Here is a 15,465-nt window from a genome sequence, read left to right as displayed (position 1 = left end):
CTTCTACAGAAACACGATACGAAGGAAGGTACATGAATTTTATTTCGTAACGAATTGCCAACAGTTGACAAAGTGCTTGCTGCCGTGAACGAAGATCCAGATTTGGGCAATTTTCAGAAAGCTACAAATTATTGAGAGAAATAAATTTGAAATATGTTCGGCGTGGACGTAATACATTGCTAATAGACATGGATGTCACCGTTTAATGGAGTCAGCGTTATCTACGAACCATTAAATTGTTGATATGAAGGAACGCTCATTTATTATTTTGACGAGCCATGGCGGAATGCAGAACATCCCCGAAGCAATTTCTGCGTAGATAACACCATAAAGTTCTTGAAACAAGCGCTCCTCTTCGGATTATCCATCTGAAACAAGGGGCCCCGGGTATAGGTAAACGCCTAATTGTTAAGATACACTGGGAGCAAGAGCAGGTTTCGTGGAAGGCTGGCTGTGGATTTTAGAATCCAAGGAGAGTGGCGATTATCATGAGAAGATGTACGGCAATACGTGTGAGGAGGAGTTCAAAATGTTCTTTCTCGGCTTCGATGAAACGCAGTTATTATTAATAAAGCGCCTTATCATTCTCATCGAAAAGAAAGTTTCGAAGGCGAATTCCAATAAGCAAGATACAGTAGAGTGGCTAAAAATCTAAAAATATCGCTTTTGAAGATAGCATGTTTAAGAAAGAACTAGTAGAAATCGTTAAAGAAAACAGTTGCACACAACAAATAAGCAGTAGATGAAATGGCTAAAAATGCAGGGAAAATCCGTTCTATGAATTCCTCCGTACCACCGCAAATCAAATGCCATAGTTAGTTGGGCTCAGAAGCAAAGACTGTTGCAGCAAAAAATAGTACATACAAAATTTCGAAAGTTAAAGAACTATTATAAAATTGGCAGTAAGAACACTGCAGAAGAGTGGAACCAATGTGTCCTTAGTGTGATGGAAAAAGTTGAAACTTTCGAAATGAGACTGCATTTTAGAGGAGAAAGAGGAGCATTTTGTTGAAAGCCTGAATGAACACAACTTCGTTCCATTAACCATAGTGGTTTCTTTCAGACGTTATGCTTTTAACATTATTGTAGCTGGTATTATTGCACTCGCTTATTTGAATCTGCCATGCCACCTGTCGGTTTGTAAGTTTTCTTTCATAGCATAGTAGCCGAAGTTCACAATGAAGTGTTTCTCACAAGCGACGCAAGCTTCCCTGTGACGTCAGCCCGGCGGCCAACTGCACAGCTGGTACACGGAGGAATTTAGACACCCCCTGCATTCAGTGGATGGTAGTCAGTCTCGTGAAAGTGTTTCGCCCCAGCTCTCGGTGAGTACAAAATACGTAGTAAATACGCTCAGAACGACAGAAGACGTAAGTCAGAGAAAAGCTCGCGTCGTACGGAATCCAAAAAGCCTAAAAGTCCAGTGCCAAGCGAATGCGAATGCAACTGGAAAGAAAAAGGAAAAAGATGCAAAACGATGACAGCTGTCCCATAGGCACACAGTGACCAGCGACAGTCAAAAATTGGATTTTTCTATTCTGTAACCATTATACCACTGTGGAACCATTGTATTAGACAGGGTGATAACTGAATTGTATATGAATACAAACACTTGTGATTTTCTCCGATGTCTTCACGAAAAATCTACGGCGCGGATCCGAACCGCGCTCGTTAAATTTTTTTCGTTTGTAGCTACTGGTGTCCGCACCGTACTGGAATCTGAGAGAATTGACTTCACATTTATTACTAGCTCGTAGACTCAGCATTGCTGAGCGCTATGGGAAATGCAGTAGATTTTAAAGTTATTTCTGTTTCCCACTTTGAGAAGTGTATTTGTATAGCGTTTTTATCTGATTTTTTGTTGTTGGTATGACGGAATTTCTCCTCCATCGTTCGGTTTCTTTTTTGCTGTTTCAAATTTTCAGTGATAACTTCAACAAAGCATTACCTGTGTGTACTGTAGCCGTTATGTAAGCCAGTGTACTTTTTTAAATTTAGAGCACAGATTAGGGAGTGCACAGAGAGGAAACACGGCTGCAATCCACGCGCTAAAATTTAGTGCGCACGCGCGAAGTCTGCTATATTGAAACAGAGTAAACAGTAGTTAGAGGCAAAAGTACACGGATAAAGTTTCTTATATTTGATTAATTGCGCAGTTTAGCTGCTGTGTTTACCTACAAATAAACATTTGTTGTATGTAAAGTAAAAATTAGAAATACATGTTAATACTTTAAGCCGTGCCGTTGTTATACTGAACAGTAGTAAAAGAAAAGGCGAGACAGGAATGTAACGAGCGGTTCGCTCGAAGCGGCTGATGGCAGTACTACATGAGAGAACTGATTTGCCGATTTTCTTGCTGTTAATAAGGAGAAGTCATACTGTAAAATATACTGTTATGCAAATGAAGCAAAGCTACATCATTTTCTGGAATTAACGTTTTGGCAGAGGTTCTCCTTTTCTTTTACAACATTAAAAACGACTTGTTTCGGATTTGCGCATTTTCTTCACTACATAATACCTCTCATTTGTTTCTGAAAAAACTAATTGACGTGCACAAATGATTTCTTTCGTGCCTTACAGTTTTATATTACACCTTGAAGATGAAGTCAATTTGTTCGATATTGCTCATAGTGTGATACTTAAATCCAAAGTACTCCGTACCGTAAAATTTGAAGAGTTAGCAGTGAAAAATGTGGTTTCTGGCTGCTGTGAGTTTGGTTCATTTCCAGTGATAGATTGCTGTACACTAAATGTAACGCCCACATCGAAATTGTTAATTTAAAGTTAGAAGGAAAGCCACATCTCACAACAACATAGAGAAAATAGGAGTTTCACTATTTTATTTGAACGCGTTGGCGCCGAACTCGCTGCCTGAGCGAACCACATGCTAGTAGGTTGAAACTGTCAGTCCTGAGTAGTTCGTGTAAGCAGACGCACATTTCTCGAAATGAGTGATTGCGATTTATTGTTGTATTTACTCCTGGAAGAAAATAATGAAAAAGACCTTTTACTCAAGCATTTGCATAACAGGCAAACTGAAATCCCATCTTCCTTATGACACGTATCAATCCTCATGTATTAAACGAATATATTTCATACTACATATTCTTTTATAGTGAACTTAAAGGTCTGGGCCTAACTCACAGTTTGTATAAACTAAATTTTAATGAAGCCTACTGTCATCTTTTAAAGTAACACTTATGTGTTACTTTTAGATTGAAAACATGAATGAAAATTCCAGCACTGATACAAACACAGAAACTCGTGCAGTGTGTCCCATAACGGCTGTTTCTGTTGGAAGTGAAGTTGGTTTGTTAGGTCAGTCAGAGGGGAGAAGAATGAAGAAGTTGAATAAAGTTGCTGCAAGGAAAAAACGATATTTACAAAACAAAATATCTTCATTGTCCTCTGAACCTAAAAACAATGGCAGTTCACAGCTTTCTCATGTGGCCTTTTAATTTTTAACTAAAACTTTATCACAACTTTTTTGACTGGATGTTCCCTTTTCTAAAAATTTTGAACCATTTAAGTTTCGTAAAAACGTCCAATTCGAGCCACAGTAGTGAGCAGCCATCGCTTCACGTTTACTCGGTTTCAGTACGGTGCGGACCGCAACGCTCTCGTATACAAATCAAACGATCTGCATGCGCACCAAATCGGTAGAAAGTAAGTTTTTTTTGTTTTTCCTTGTGGCGAGGGGAAGTGGGGTGTACCTTCACCACTTGCTTGGCCTTTGGCTTTAGAAATTCAGTAGAGATTGATGTCTTCACGGGAGGGGACAGCGCGTGGTGTGTGTGTGTGTGTGTGTGTGTGTGTGTGTGTGTGTGTGTGTGCGAGAAGTTTACAAAAAGGGTGACTCGGCGACTGTAGCAAGGAGGAAATTTTGCGGTGATCGTGAACTGCATAATACAAATTATGCTCGAAGTGTTCCCCGTATCTGGAAATGGGTCAAAATCTTTGAAGAGAGTCAAACCGAAATCAAGACTATAGAGAACGAGCAAATCCTCGGAGTCTGTTAATGACGATCCTAGCCTCTCCATTCTTAAGCAAGCCACTGCTTTAAGTGTGCCTAGATAATCACTGCACCGAATTGTGCAAAAATACCTTAAACTGTACCCTTACAAAATCCAGTTTGTGCAGGGAGTAAAGCCTCAAGATGTCAGACATAGGCTGCAGCTCGTTAATGATGTGACTGACTGCTCGTCATTTAAGATCTTGTTTCCTGAAGAGGCACATTTTCACCTGAAGGGTCACATCAGTAAGCAATATTGCCACTACTGGAGTGCAACGAATCCTAAACAAAACCATGAAAAACCTCTTCATTCGCCAAAAGTTATTGCACGGGCAGCGATGTCGGCACGAGGAATAGTTGGCCCGTACTTTCTCGAGGACGAGAGTAGTTACAGTAAATTTCAAACGTTGTGTGAAGATGTTGGTGCCTTAATAGTGAAACTTCCCTGGTGTAACTGAAGAACATGGGTTCAGCAAGACGGAACCACAGGGCACACGTCCAGTGCGTGTATACTGAGAATCCGTGACATTTCCACTGGGAAGTTGATATCATGGAGGGTTGACATGAATTAACCCCCCAAGCTGTCGAGATTTAAGAGCCATCAATTTTTTCGTATAGGGATATGTCAAATCTAAAGTGTACATCAATAATATGGCTTCTCCAGAGCAATTGAAAGAAAATATCCATTGCAAAGTTGCAGCCTTCCTATTGTCTACGTGCCGAACCGTCAAGCAAAATTTTTTCATTGTTTAAGAGTGCCATGGACTTTCTCGATTGCATTGAAATGCCATTATTTTTAAGAAGTAAATTCCTAAACTTTTTATTTCGGTAATAAATAGATTTTTTAGATATACATTAACCTCTATTTTGACACGTGAGATATAAACTTTCTTTTTGAGACCCTCTGTAGTGCGAACACTAAGAGACAAAAGTGTGGCTTGTTCCCTCTCGCTCCGCTTCTACCCCAAGGTTGCTTTTTTGCTGGGAGATAGTGGGTGAAACTTCCATTAATGTAGTGCAATAAAACGTCTTAGTCTTTTTTTCCCGATGATTCAAATTTCATTCTATGTATTTATTAACTGTTAAATTGGGGCATTATCGTAACATAATGTGGTTCACTGCTGACTAAATACTAACTTCCAGAATCAAATTACTATCACTGTGTCGTCCAGTGACAAGGAATATTGGAACATCGCCGAATTAGCATGAAAATAATTCCAGTACAGTATTACACATGTACTGCATGGATATGATAGCATACCGGTATTGCCTGAAGCTGCATATGTTCATGCAGTTTACAGGGGGAAATTCTAGACACCGTGTTGTCACGAACTGGAGTAAGTATAATAATGTCAAATTGGCAACGCTCTCAAAATTTATCCATTCTGTAGATTTTGTAGGTAAATAAACTGTTCCTCCAAGTTATTTTATTTAGTGTGCATACTTGTACAACTCACCTACATGAGTGTGGGCACAATGAGTATGAATATGCTAGTGGCCACCATTTGATGAAAACCGCTCCCCACTTATCAGCAAACAAGGACTAAAGTGTTACTTACAGGGATCATTGGGAATAGAAAAAAAGGATTTGCCTCATCTGTGTTAATGATTGAACAAAAGTTCAATAATCGACCTGATACTAAATCATCCTCCTCAAGACAAGAATTTTTCTAGTTTAAAATCCTGCTTAAGCTTTCCTAGCAGAATTGTCACTAAACGACAGACTTCAATAATGTAAGGGAAGATACCTACAAGCAAGAGCTTTTAACATATTAGAAAACTGAAAACTTCGCACACAGCTGTCTGGTAGCCAAATGGCCTCAGAGTGCACAGGCTGGCTATAATGTTACGGATTCTGAATGTGTAATGAAATCGTAATTTAAATTTAAAATCCCTGCTCCATCAATACCCTTGGTTCCCAATCAGATACCTTCTGGGGCCTGAGTAAGTTGCCAAGGAATGCAGTGGAACCTCGCTAAACGAGATCCTCCCGTCACGCGCAATTCGCGTAACGAGCAAAACAAATTGTAAAAAGTGACTCGCTTAACGAGCAATGTTTCGCATGAGAGTAAGATTTAGTGTGACGTCACCAGCCACTCGAGCGTTTTGGGGGGGGGGGGGGGCGTTCAACAATATGAGTACCTTTCATTGTTGGTAACAGCATGTGAACAATGTGTTTAGTACGTACTGCAGTTCGGGTTTTTAGCTGTTCCTGCTACATCTTAGTTCTGCTTGTGTTCACACAGTGTTTCTTTATGTGAAAATTTTAATAGCCTCCATAGAAATGTGCCGAAAATAAAATATAAGAAGACCAAAAGAGAGAGAAAATGACCTTAGAAATGAAACATAAAATCATTGGAAAAACGCGAACTTGGCGTGAGCGTTGCTAATGTAGCACGCACATAAAATCTGGTTACATTAACTCAAGAACAAGGACAAGATTAAGGAGACATATGTTTCAAAGAGTGTGACAAGAGTATCTAAACAACGGTTTCGTATTCTGGACGGTGTCGAACGGTTGCTCCTTACATGGATAAATGAAAAGCAATTGCAAGGCGACACTATTAACAAGAACATCATTCGTGAGGAGGATTTTCGCCGATCTCGTTAAGAAGACGCCAGGATCATCAGCGGCTGAGGAAGTGCTTAAGGGAAGCTGTGGGTGGTTCGACAAGTTTAAGAGAGGAACCTGCAGTCAGTGTTGTGAGGTGCCGCAAAGCTGCCAGCTCCAATACAAAGGCAGCAGAGAACGTAATCAGCAACTTCAAGATGGTAGTAGATTCTGAGAGTTATATGGCGCAACAAGTTTTAAATGTGACGGAACAGGTCTATTCTGGAAAAAAGATGCTGAACAGCAGAGGAGAATGCATTGCTCGGTCACAAGTCAATGAAAGACTGTCTCACATTACTATTCTATACCAATCGAAGCAGCAATTAGGAAATTAAACCGCTGCTTGTTTATCATTCAGAAACGCCGCGAACCTTCGAGAAGTGTAAAGTCCAGAAGAGCAGGTTAAGTGTGATGTGGAGGTCCAACAACAAGGCTTGGTTGACGTGTGATGTTCTTTGTGATTGGATGAATTAAGTGTTTGGTCTTTCGGTGAAAAAATATTTGCTACAGATGACTCTGTAACTCTGTATCTTGCTTATTTGGATAACACTTATGCCCATTATCCAGACCTAAAAGAGCAACTTCTTGAAAAATCAATTCATCAAGATCCAATTTCTGCCTCCCAACACCACTATAATAATAATAATAATAATAATAATAATAATTCTGGAACTTCCTGGCAGATTAAAACTGTGTGCCCGACCGAGACCCGAACTCGGGACCTTTGCATTTCCCGGGCAAGTGCTCTACCATCTGAGCTACCGAAGCACGACTCACGCCTGGTTTCATATCAGCACACACTCCGCTGCAGAGTGAAAATCTCATTCTGGAAACATCCCCCAGGCTGTGGCTAAGCCATGTCTCCGCAATATCCTTTCTTTCAGGAGTGCTAGTTCTGCAAGGTTCGCAGGAGAGCTTCTGTAAAGTTTCGAAGGTAGGAGACGAGGTACTGGCAGAAGTAAAGCTGTGAGTACCAGGCGTGAGTCGTGCTTCGGTAACTCAGATGGTAGAGCACTTGCCCGCGAAAGGCAAAGGTCCCGAGTTCGAGTCTCGGTCGGGCACACAGTTTTAATCTGCCACCGCCTCCGCTGCAGAGTGAAAATCTCATTCTGGAATAATAATTCTATTGTCGTTCAGCTGATTACAGCAATAGACAGTCAAGAGCATATATTTCTACATAAACTACTATGTCGAAGTAAATTGGTTTACATAAAATAGGTACACGTTAGAATACAGTATTTTCATCTTCAAAGAATTCACCGATGGAGTAAAATGGATTGTTCACTAGTAGCTTGTATAATTTAGCTTTAAAGATATTTACAGGCAGTTCTTTGAAGTCAGCACTTAGTCTATTAAACATCCTTAGTCAAAGAACTAGGTAAGAGTTACGCGATTTTGATAATCAATGATATGGTACGTCTACAGATGTTCTGTTTCTAGTATTATGGCTATCACTTCTCAACACAAAATTAGACACATTGTTTCTAATGTACATTAAAACATTGTAGATGAATAAGTTTACTACTGTAAGACACTGCAAGAGGTTTACAATGTTCTGTTTTATCAGAATCCGTTATTATTCCTGTTACTTTCTTCTGTAAGAGTAAAATGTCATTTACATGACAGCTACTACCCCACAATAAAATTCCATAAGAGATGATGCTTTGGAAGAAGGCAAACTATGCTGATCTCACATAGTCATTGGGAACATATCTTTTTAAATTTCTCTTGAAAGCCTAGCCAATATATTTTTAATGTGTCCCAGCTAGCACTCAAGCTTATTTCAAGGTGGATATTGAGTTTAGGTTCAGTTGAAAATTCAAGATTGAAAAATCAACCTGTTACACAGTTTACATCAAGCTGTAAAAATTTAGCTTGAATTAAAATAATTTTCCCAAGCTTGAAATAAACTGTAATTTCCCTGGAAGGCTGTACAGCAGATGCGCGCGCAGCATAGCTTCCATAGACGTCCACGGGAAGCGCCACAATCGTTTAGAAGCCGTGACGTAAGGGTGTTGTCGTGTGTGACGTCATGACGGCGCGGAGTTTGGTTTGAATGTGGCTGTCTCCAGTTCTGTTTTATCTTATTTTATTTACTTTTCTGAGCCATGCTATGTTTACGGCCATTTTACCTTTGTGACGCGCGTTATTGGTTGTGGTTTGTTGAAAAGTTTGTTTTATACTAGAAAACAGTTCGGTACGTTAATGTTACAAATGTTAAATATTACGTAACGTAATTAATTAGGTTCAATAAATTCAGATTAATATTTATATAGCTTAAAACAAGCTGTAAATACAAGGCTGTATTCCACGTATGTAGATACAGCTGGAGCCAAGCTTGATAAGTCAAGCTTGAAATATAGCTTGAACTCTGCCAACTTTGATGTTTGTTTCAAGCTTGAATCCAGCTAACAGGCTTGAATATTCCAGCTTTGATCAAGCTTATATACTTGAACTTTACAGCTGGAAACAAGTTTGAAACCGGCTTACTGTGCTATCTGGGGTGGTTCCCACATCAATTTATTGTCAATAGTAACACCATAAAATTTAACAGTTTCTAATTCCTGGTAGTTAGGAATCTCTCTGAGGCTAAAGTAAAGTGTCTGGGTTTTGTTTTCATTTAGCAAGAAGCCATTAGCTTTGAACCATAATGAGGACTGAGCAAGGGTATTTTCGGTCAGTGTTTTCAGTGTACCTAGATCAGAGCTTTTATGTAGAAAAGTTGTCATCAGCATACAATATTGTATGAGATTTTATGAATAAGGGCAGGTCATTAATCATTAGTATAAACAGGAAAGGTCCTAGCACTGACCCTTGAGGCACTCTGTACCTAACATTAACCAAACTTGATTTCTCCCTACCAATGCACACAAGTTGTTGACGGTTCTCTAGAAAAGACCTGAACATATTTATACTGTTGTCATCAAAATCATAGTAAATTAGCTTATTCAGCACAGTGTCATGCTCTACACAGTCAAAGGCTCTGCTCAGGTCACAAAATGTAGCCTGGGCATAGTCCCTAGCCTCGAACACATCTAGGACTAATTTTACAAGGGAGTCCATTGCATCTGTTGTGGATTTACCTTTCCTAAATCCAAACTGTTTATCACTAATTATATTTAGTTTACCCAAGTAGGCACTAACTTGCTCATACATAATCGTTTCTAAAATTTTTGAAAAAACTGGGGTCATGGATATAGGTCTGTAACTAGTGGGACAGTTCTTTTCCCCTTTTTTGTATATGGGCACAACTCTAGAAATTTTTAGTATGTCGGGGAACTTACTTTCAACTAGGCATTTGTTAACACAAAAGGTTAAAGCATAAATCACACAATCAATAACATCTTTCAACAAATTACAAGACCTATCATAGTAATCAACACTAACTGAAGGTTTGAAATTTTTCACTATTTTTAGGATATTATTTGGGCTCACTTCTGTGAAAGTGAAGGTGCTTGGGGGAAGCTTTTCAAAGCAGCTGTCCATAATACTAAGCGAATTTTCAGGTGGTTTGATTATTGAACTACTAATTTCTTCAATGGACTGAATGCAATATTTATTAAATTCTTCTGGGGTAATGGCAATTTCCTCTTTGTGTTTAGTGTGTGCCATGGAGTTTATTACACTCCCGGCCTTCTTGCATTTATTGTTAGATTTTCAATGTTTACTATGTTATGCAGTTCCTTTGCTTGATTTATTGCCTTCCTGTACTTGCATTTAGCTTTAGCATACAGGTCTTTATACAGTTCTGATTTACTGGTTTTGTACAGACTAGAATACAGCATAACAGTATTTTTCAGTTGCCCTAACTGTGGAATATACCATTCCTTCGTTTTCCTTTTCTTGTAATTACTACTAATATTCACTGTACATTTTTTCAGAGATGCTATTTTCAAATACATTTAAAAAGATGGAGAAAAACTTTGTGAATACAATATCAGCTGAACAGTGTTGAAGCCTAATAAAACATATGTCCCAACTGAAATAAGTGAGGGCATGTCTAAACCTATCCATCCTCTCTCTGTTCACTGGTCTAGTAATCACAGTTTTAGATTCTGGTTTGGTGCAGTCTGAAGTTACATTATTAAGACTAAGATATACTGCATCATGGTTTGAGAAAGGGAAACTAATTACATCAGTGGACATACAAGTTCTCTTCATATTTGTAAATATATTGTCTAGACAGGATGAGCCTCTGGTAGGTTTGCAGTTAACATAGTACATGTTAAATTGTTGAAGCAAATTTTTGAGCTCTGTCACAGTTTTTCTGTCCTGCAGGACATCAAAACTTGAATTGATATCCCCTCCAATGACAACATTGTATTTTTTCCATTTCGGTATACATATGTACATTAAGAGTTCCTCAAGTTTCTCCAGAAAGATATGGGGGTCACCACTAGGTGGCCTGTACACTACTACTACTATTAGCTTAAGGCTCTCAATTACTAGACCTGACATTTCAAAATGCATTTCATCACAAAGGGTATTGAGATCTATCCTACCACAGTTTGGTGCAAGAGGTGTTTTTGCATATATTGCTACCCCACCACGTAAGTGCTGTTTTCTGCAATAGCAACTAAGTAGTGTGTAATCATCCAATACTTTGTACCCAAGCTCATCCTCTTTACACCAATGCTCACTTAAACATAGAATATCTATCACATTTTCATTTGAAAATTCGTTGACAATTAAGTTTTTATCTGCCATGCCCTGAATATTGAGGTAGCATATTTTAAACTCTACTTTAGGCATTTCTTTTTTTGCGTATTCTCTTAGTTGACATGACCTACTGTTACTGCATGAAAGTTGCCCAGGTTGTGTCCTTATGTTACTAGAACACCCAACCTGGTCTATGCATACAAGTTTTTTGTCATCTCAGTTGAAACATAATCCAAACACATTACTGGTCTTTTTTCCTTCTCTAGCTTATCCAATACTATTCCGATAATTGTATCACTTAAAACACGTTTACCTAGATAACTGAAATGTTGACCATGCTTGGTATGCCATTCTCTGCTACAACTACTGGTGTTAATTAGGGAAACATTCTTAAAGTGTTTACAGATAGCTTTGTACTCCTTGTTTGTCTGCTCCACTTCCTTATTCACACATGACCACTGGGGCAAATCATGTCAATGTGGCACATTAACAACAATCACGTTGGTGTGGGTTAACATTCCGAGAGTCTTCTTCAGTGTCGAAGTAGCAAACTTCCTTTCGTTTCTGCTGACGTCGTTTGCTCCGGCCATTACCACTACAAAGTCTCTGTCCGCGAGGACTGTGCTTTCTTTCTTGATTGATGTTGAAACATCTCATAAACCAGCTCCTGATTTAACAGTACCTTCTATTTCAAACTAATTAATCACACGAGGTCCGCTTTCTGTTGACATAGCTGCTAATCCTCTGGCGTAACTGTCTGAATAAATCTTGATTTTACGTTTTTTCTTATACCTTCCTTGGCTGTTCGCTAAGTTTTGAGTCCTGCACCATTTTATCAGATGAGTGTGCTGATACAGTTTCTATGTCATCTGTGTTTTGAAGAGAATTATGTTTGTTATTTAATGGTAACACACAGTCCTGCCTATGTTTATTGTTAATATGTTTGTAAGCGCCCCCCTTCGATTTTACGGTTACCCATCTACTGCTAGGCCTGTTATGAGCCGTTTTAGTCGTAGCTTCACTTTCTGGCAATCCTTCCATAGGTTTGGGGATATTAAGACATACCTGGTGATCAATCTCTTCCAATTTAAGCTTGAGTCTTCTGTTTTCATCACTCAGAATTTTTGGGTCCTCTCGTAGCTCAGCAATAATTAACAACAGATCATTTTCGGAGGATGAAGCACAGATTTTCACATCTTTGGTTTTTATTTTACCATGCCATTGCTCCGACTTGTGTGGATTTAATTCATATTTCTCGTACAGTTTTTTTAATTCGTCCTGTAAGAGTCCAATAATTGTAATATATGATAGGTTTTCCTTTTTGATACTGTCGGTCTTCCTTGCTGCATCACACGTACACGTTTCTTGACCATTAAGGGATGCAGCCCTGTTACTCAAGCCTATGGAGCAGCAGAATGTCACTCTGAAGCATTTGAGTCAGTACTTCCGGAGTCTGTAGTCAGTGAATTGTGGCTTTGGCCAAGAGTATTGGACTAGAAGTGGATAAAAATGATGTCAATGAACTTGTGGAAGATCACAGCCAAGAAATGACCACTGAATAGCTTAGAGCTGCAGTGTGTTTCACAGCAGGACATTGTGGAGAAGAGTTCTTCAGATGAGGAGGTGGAGGCAGAGGTGGTAAAGCAAAGCAGCAATCTTCTGACACAATAAGAGAAATGCTGAAAGCATGGGAATCGGTTGCACCGTGCATTGAAAATCACCACCCCAATAAAGCAGTGGCTACGTTTGCTACAAATTTGACAATGTGTATCAGATTTTTGCCAAGTGTTGGAGTGTCAGCAGAAAGAAATGACTATAGACAGCTTTCTAAAAGAATTAGTTGCGTTTCGTGAATAATAAAGTGTGTAATGCTGTATGTAAAATTTTCTTTGACTAAATCGCATGAATAAGATAAAACATTTAGTACTTTTTCTGCATGGAAAGCATTAATGTATTTTACATTAATTTATATGAGATATTGTTTTGCTTAACTCGTGTTTTGCACTACACGAGTAAGATTCTGGAACGACTTACGCTTGCTGTGTGATGTTCCACTGTACTGCATATTTGAGACGTAACACAAAAATCTTGTATTCATGACCAGATTTATTTAGGTAGTTAGAGGTAACTGTCCTCATCAAATGCATTCATAAAATCTACCAGATATAATTTATTAAATTCTACCCACTGTGATAAATGGAGTACAGGTCATTTATAAAATACAGACACGCAACATGTCAATTACACCATGGACTGATTCCAATTTAAACTAGTCCCAGTTAACTGGCTGTTTCGTTCGTTTCTCACGTTCGAAAAAGTGTTTCTTTTTTTGTATAGAATTATACCTAGTACCAGTATAGCACTTGTTCCTCTTTATGGCTGATTACACTTTATCATCAATATATATTTTGCATTAGAGGAATTTCTGATTTAAAATATTGAAATTATACTCCTCCCTTCTCTTAGGATACTTGATGATGAATGTAAGAAATTATTAATTTTCCCTTCTTTCACAGGTGGTTAAAAGACCTCTTTAAGAAAGGAACTGAGAAGGATCTTGAAATTGATGACCTCTACGATGCCTTAAAGAGAGATAATTCACAAGATTTAGGGGACAGACTTGAAGCGTAAGTTAAGCCTTCAGAAAGTTTTTATATTTATCATCTATTGGTACTCTCTTGGAATGGTTTGTATATGAAGTTACCAGAAGTTTCTGATTCATAATATGGTAGTTTTTGTGCGATTTGTTTAAAACACTATGCCTTATACACAAATACATTATGCATGAATTCCAGAAAGAAAAGTTAGTTTCACAACTATACATACAAACAAGAACTCATGTAGACAATATTATTTATTAGAGCACTTAAGTGGAATGCTGTTCTGGATACACATAGTATGTGTAATTATTTTCAGCTTAATACTTCCACATACGTGAAGACCAGAACGAATCTTTTACTCTGCAATTGAGTACATGCTGTGTTGAAACTTCCTGATGAATTAAAACTGTGTACCAGAGGACGACTTGAACATAGAAAAGTGCGAAAGGTTTCAGCAGACAATTGTAATCCTCTGGGAAGTTTCATACATGAAGATCAACAATAACTGAATGTGACTTTGTTGCAGTATTTATTTTATCTTAAATTAAGATCTATATTTACATCAATTTAAAGATAAAATAATGCATGTTCTTATACGATGCCTCAAAAGTGCACTATAAGAAGGTAGTTACGGTAATACAGAGATGTTAACTGTTTCACTATGCAGATTCTGGTCCTAGCTGCTGGAGATGGCGCTCATGTGTGCGTGAGGTTTGCTTGTGTGCATGTGCATCTGGTTTTCCTTTCCTGATGAAGGCTTTGGCTGAGAGCTAAATGTGTAACTGTCTTTTCATTGTTCCTGTCTGTAACTCATTGTCATCTTTGTTGAGTAGCAGTCTGTTTTTTTCCTTACATTGTTCATATTCCAGATTGGAATTTCCATTGTTTGATTTCACTCTAAAGATGCATTTTTAGACCTATTCTACTTTGTTTGAATGCATAGATTTCTTGTGAAGTAAGTAACTTGAGTGTTCAGTGCCAATGGACATAGCAAGGTCAGGTTGTTCATTATAGTCAGCTCATGATATATTTAATTCATACCTGTAATAGAATAGGGATAGGAATGTGTACTTAGCCTTACCACTTACGTCCATGAAAATTTCATTCTATCTCGTTATAAGATCACCTCATGATAATGGAGAAGTGAGTCATTTTAAATATAAGTAGCATTGAAGTACAAATTCCAGTTCATTCTGAAGATTTTATCTCTCACAGATTGCCTCCTGGATTATGCATTATAAAGTAACCAGAGCTACATCCACAGTATCAAATACAAAGCCTGACAAAAAAGTACGCGCACGCACGCACAGAGAGATGGTATGATATGTTATTCCATTGATGATAAAATAGTCAAAATTTACAAATGACTTTGCAGCATGATCCCCTTAACATTATGACGTATCCTCTCTGGCTGGTGGATGCAAGTACTGTTTCAGTTGGAACAGTGTCACGAAGTTGTTGGAGCCTCTCCCAAGGCGGACTAGCCAACGGCTGTGGTAACTGGTTGACGATATCCTGAATGCTGGTGCTGAAGTGGAGTCGACATTTTAGGTGCTCCCACAGTGTCTATAGAGGACAGATCT

At 38.5% G+C, this 15,465-nt stretch overlaps 1 protein-coding gene across 1 annotated transcript in view; it reads left to right on the top strand.

Annotated features, from left to right (window-relative positions):
- The window catches only part of LOC126161283 (ATP-binding cassette sub-family C member 4-like), a 260,323-nt gene that overhangs the window by 94,412 nt on the left and 150,446 nt on the right, over nt 1–15,465 (top strand). The window contains exon 2 of the mRNA XM_049917023.1: nt 13,799–13,909. Within this exon, the coding sequence (XP_049772980.1) occupies nt 13,799–13,909 (111 nt within the window). The remainder of the gene's footprint in view (nt 1–13,798; nt 13,910–15,465) is intronic.

The sequence above is a fragment of the Schistocerca cancellata genome, chromosome 2, assembly GCF_023864275.1.
Source record: "Schistocerca cancellata isolate TAMUIC-IGC-003103 chromosome 2, iqSchCanc2.1, whole genome shotgun sequence".
Taxonomy (NCBI): Eukaryota; Metazoa; Arthropoda; class Insecta; order Orthoptera; family Acrididae; genus Schistocerca; species Schistocerca cancellata.
This window is presented reverse-complemented; position numbering and strand designations above follow the sequence as displayed.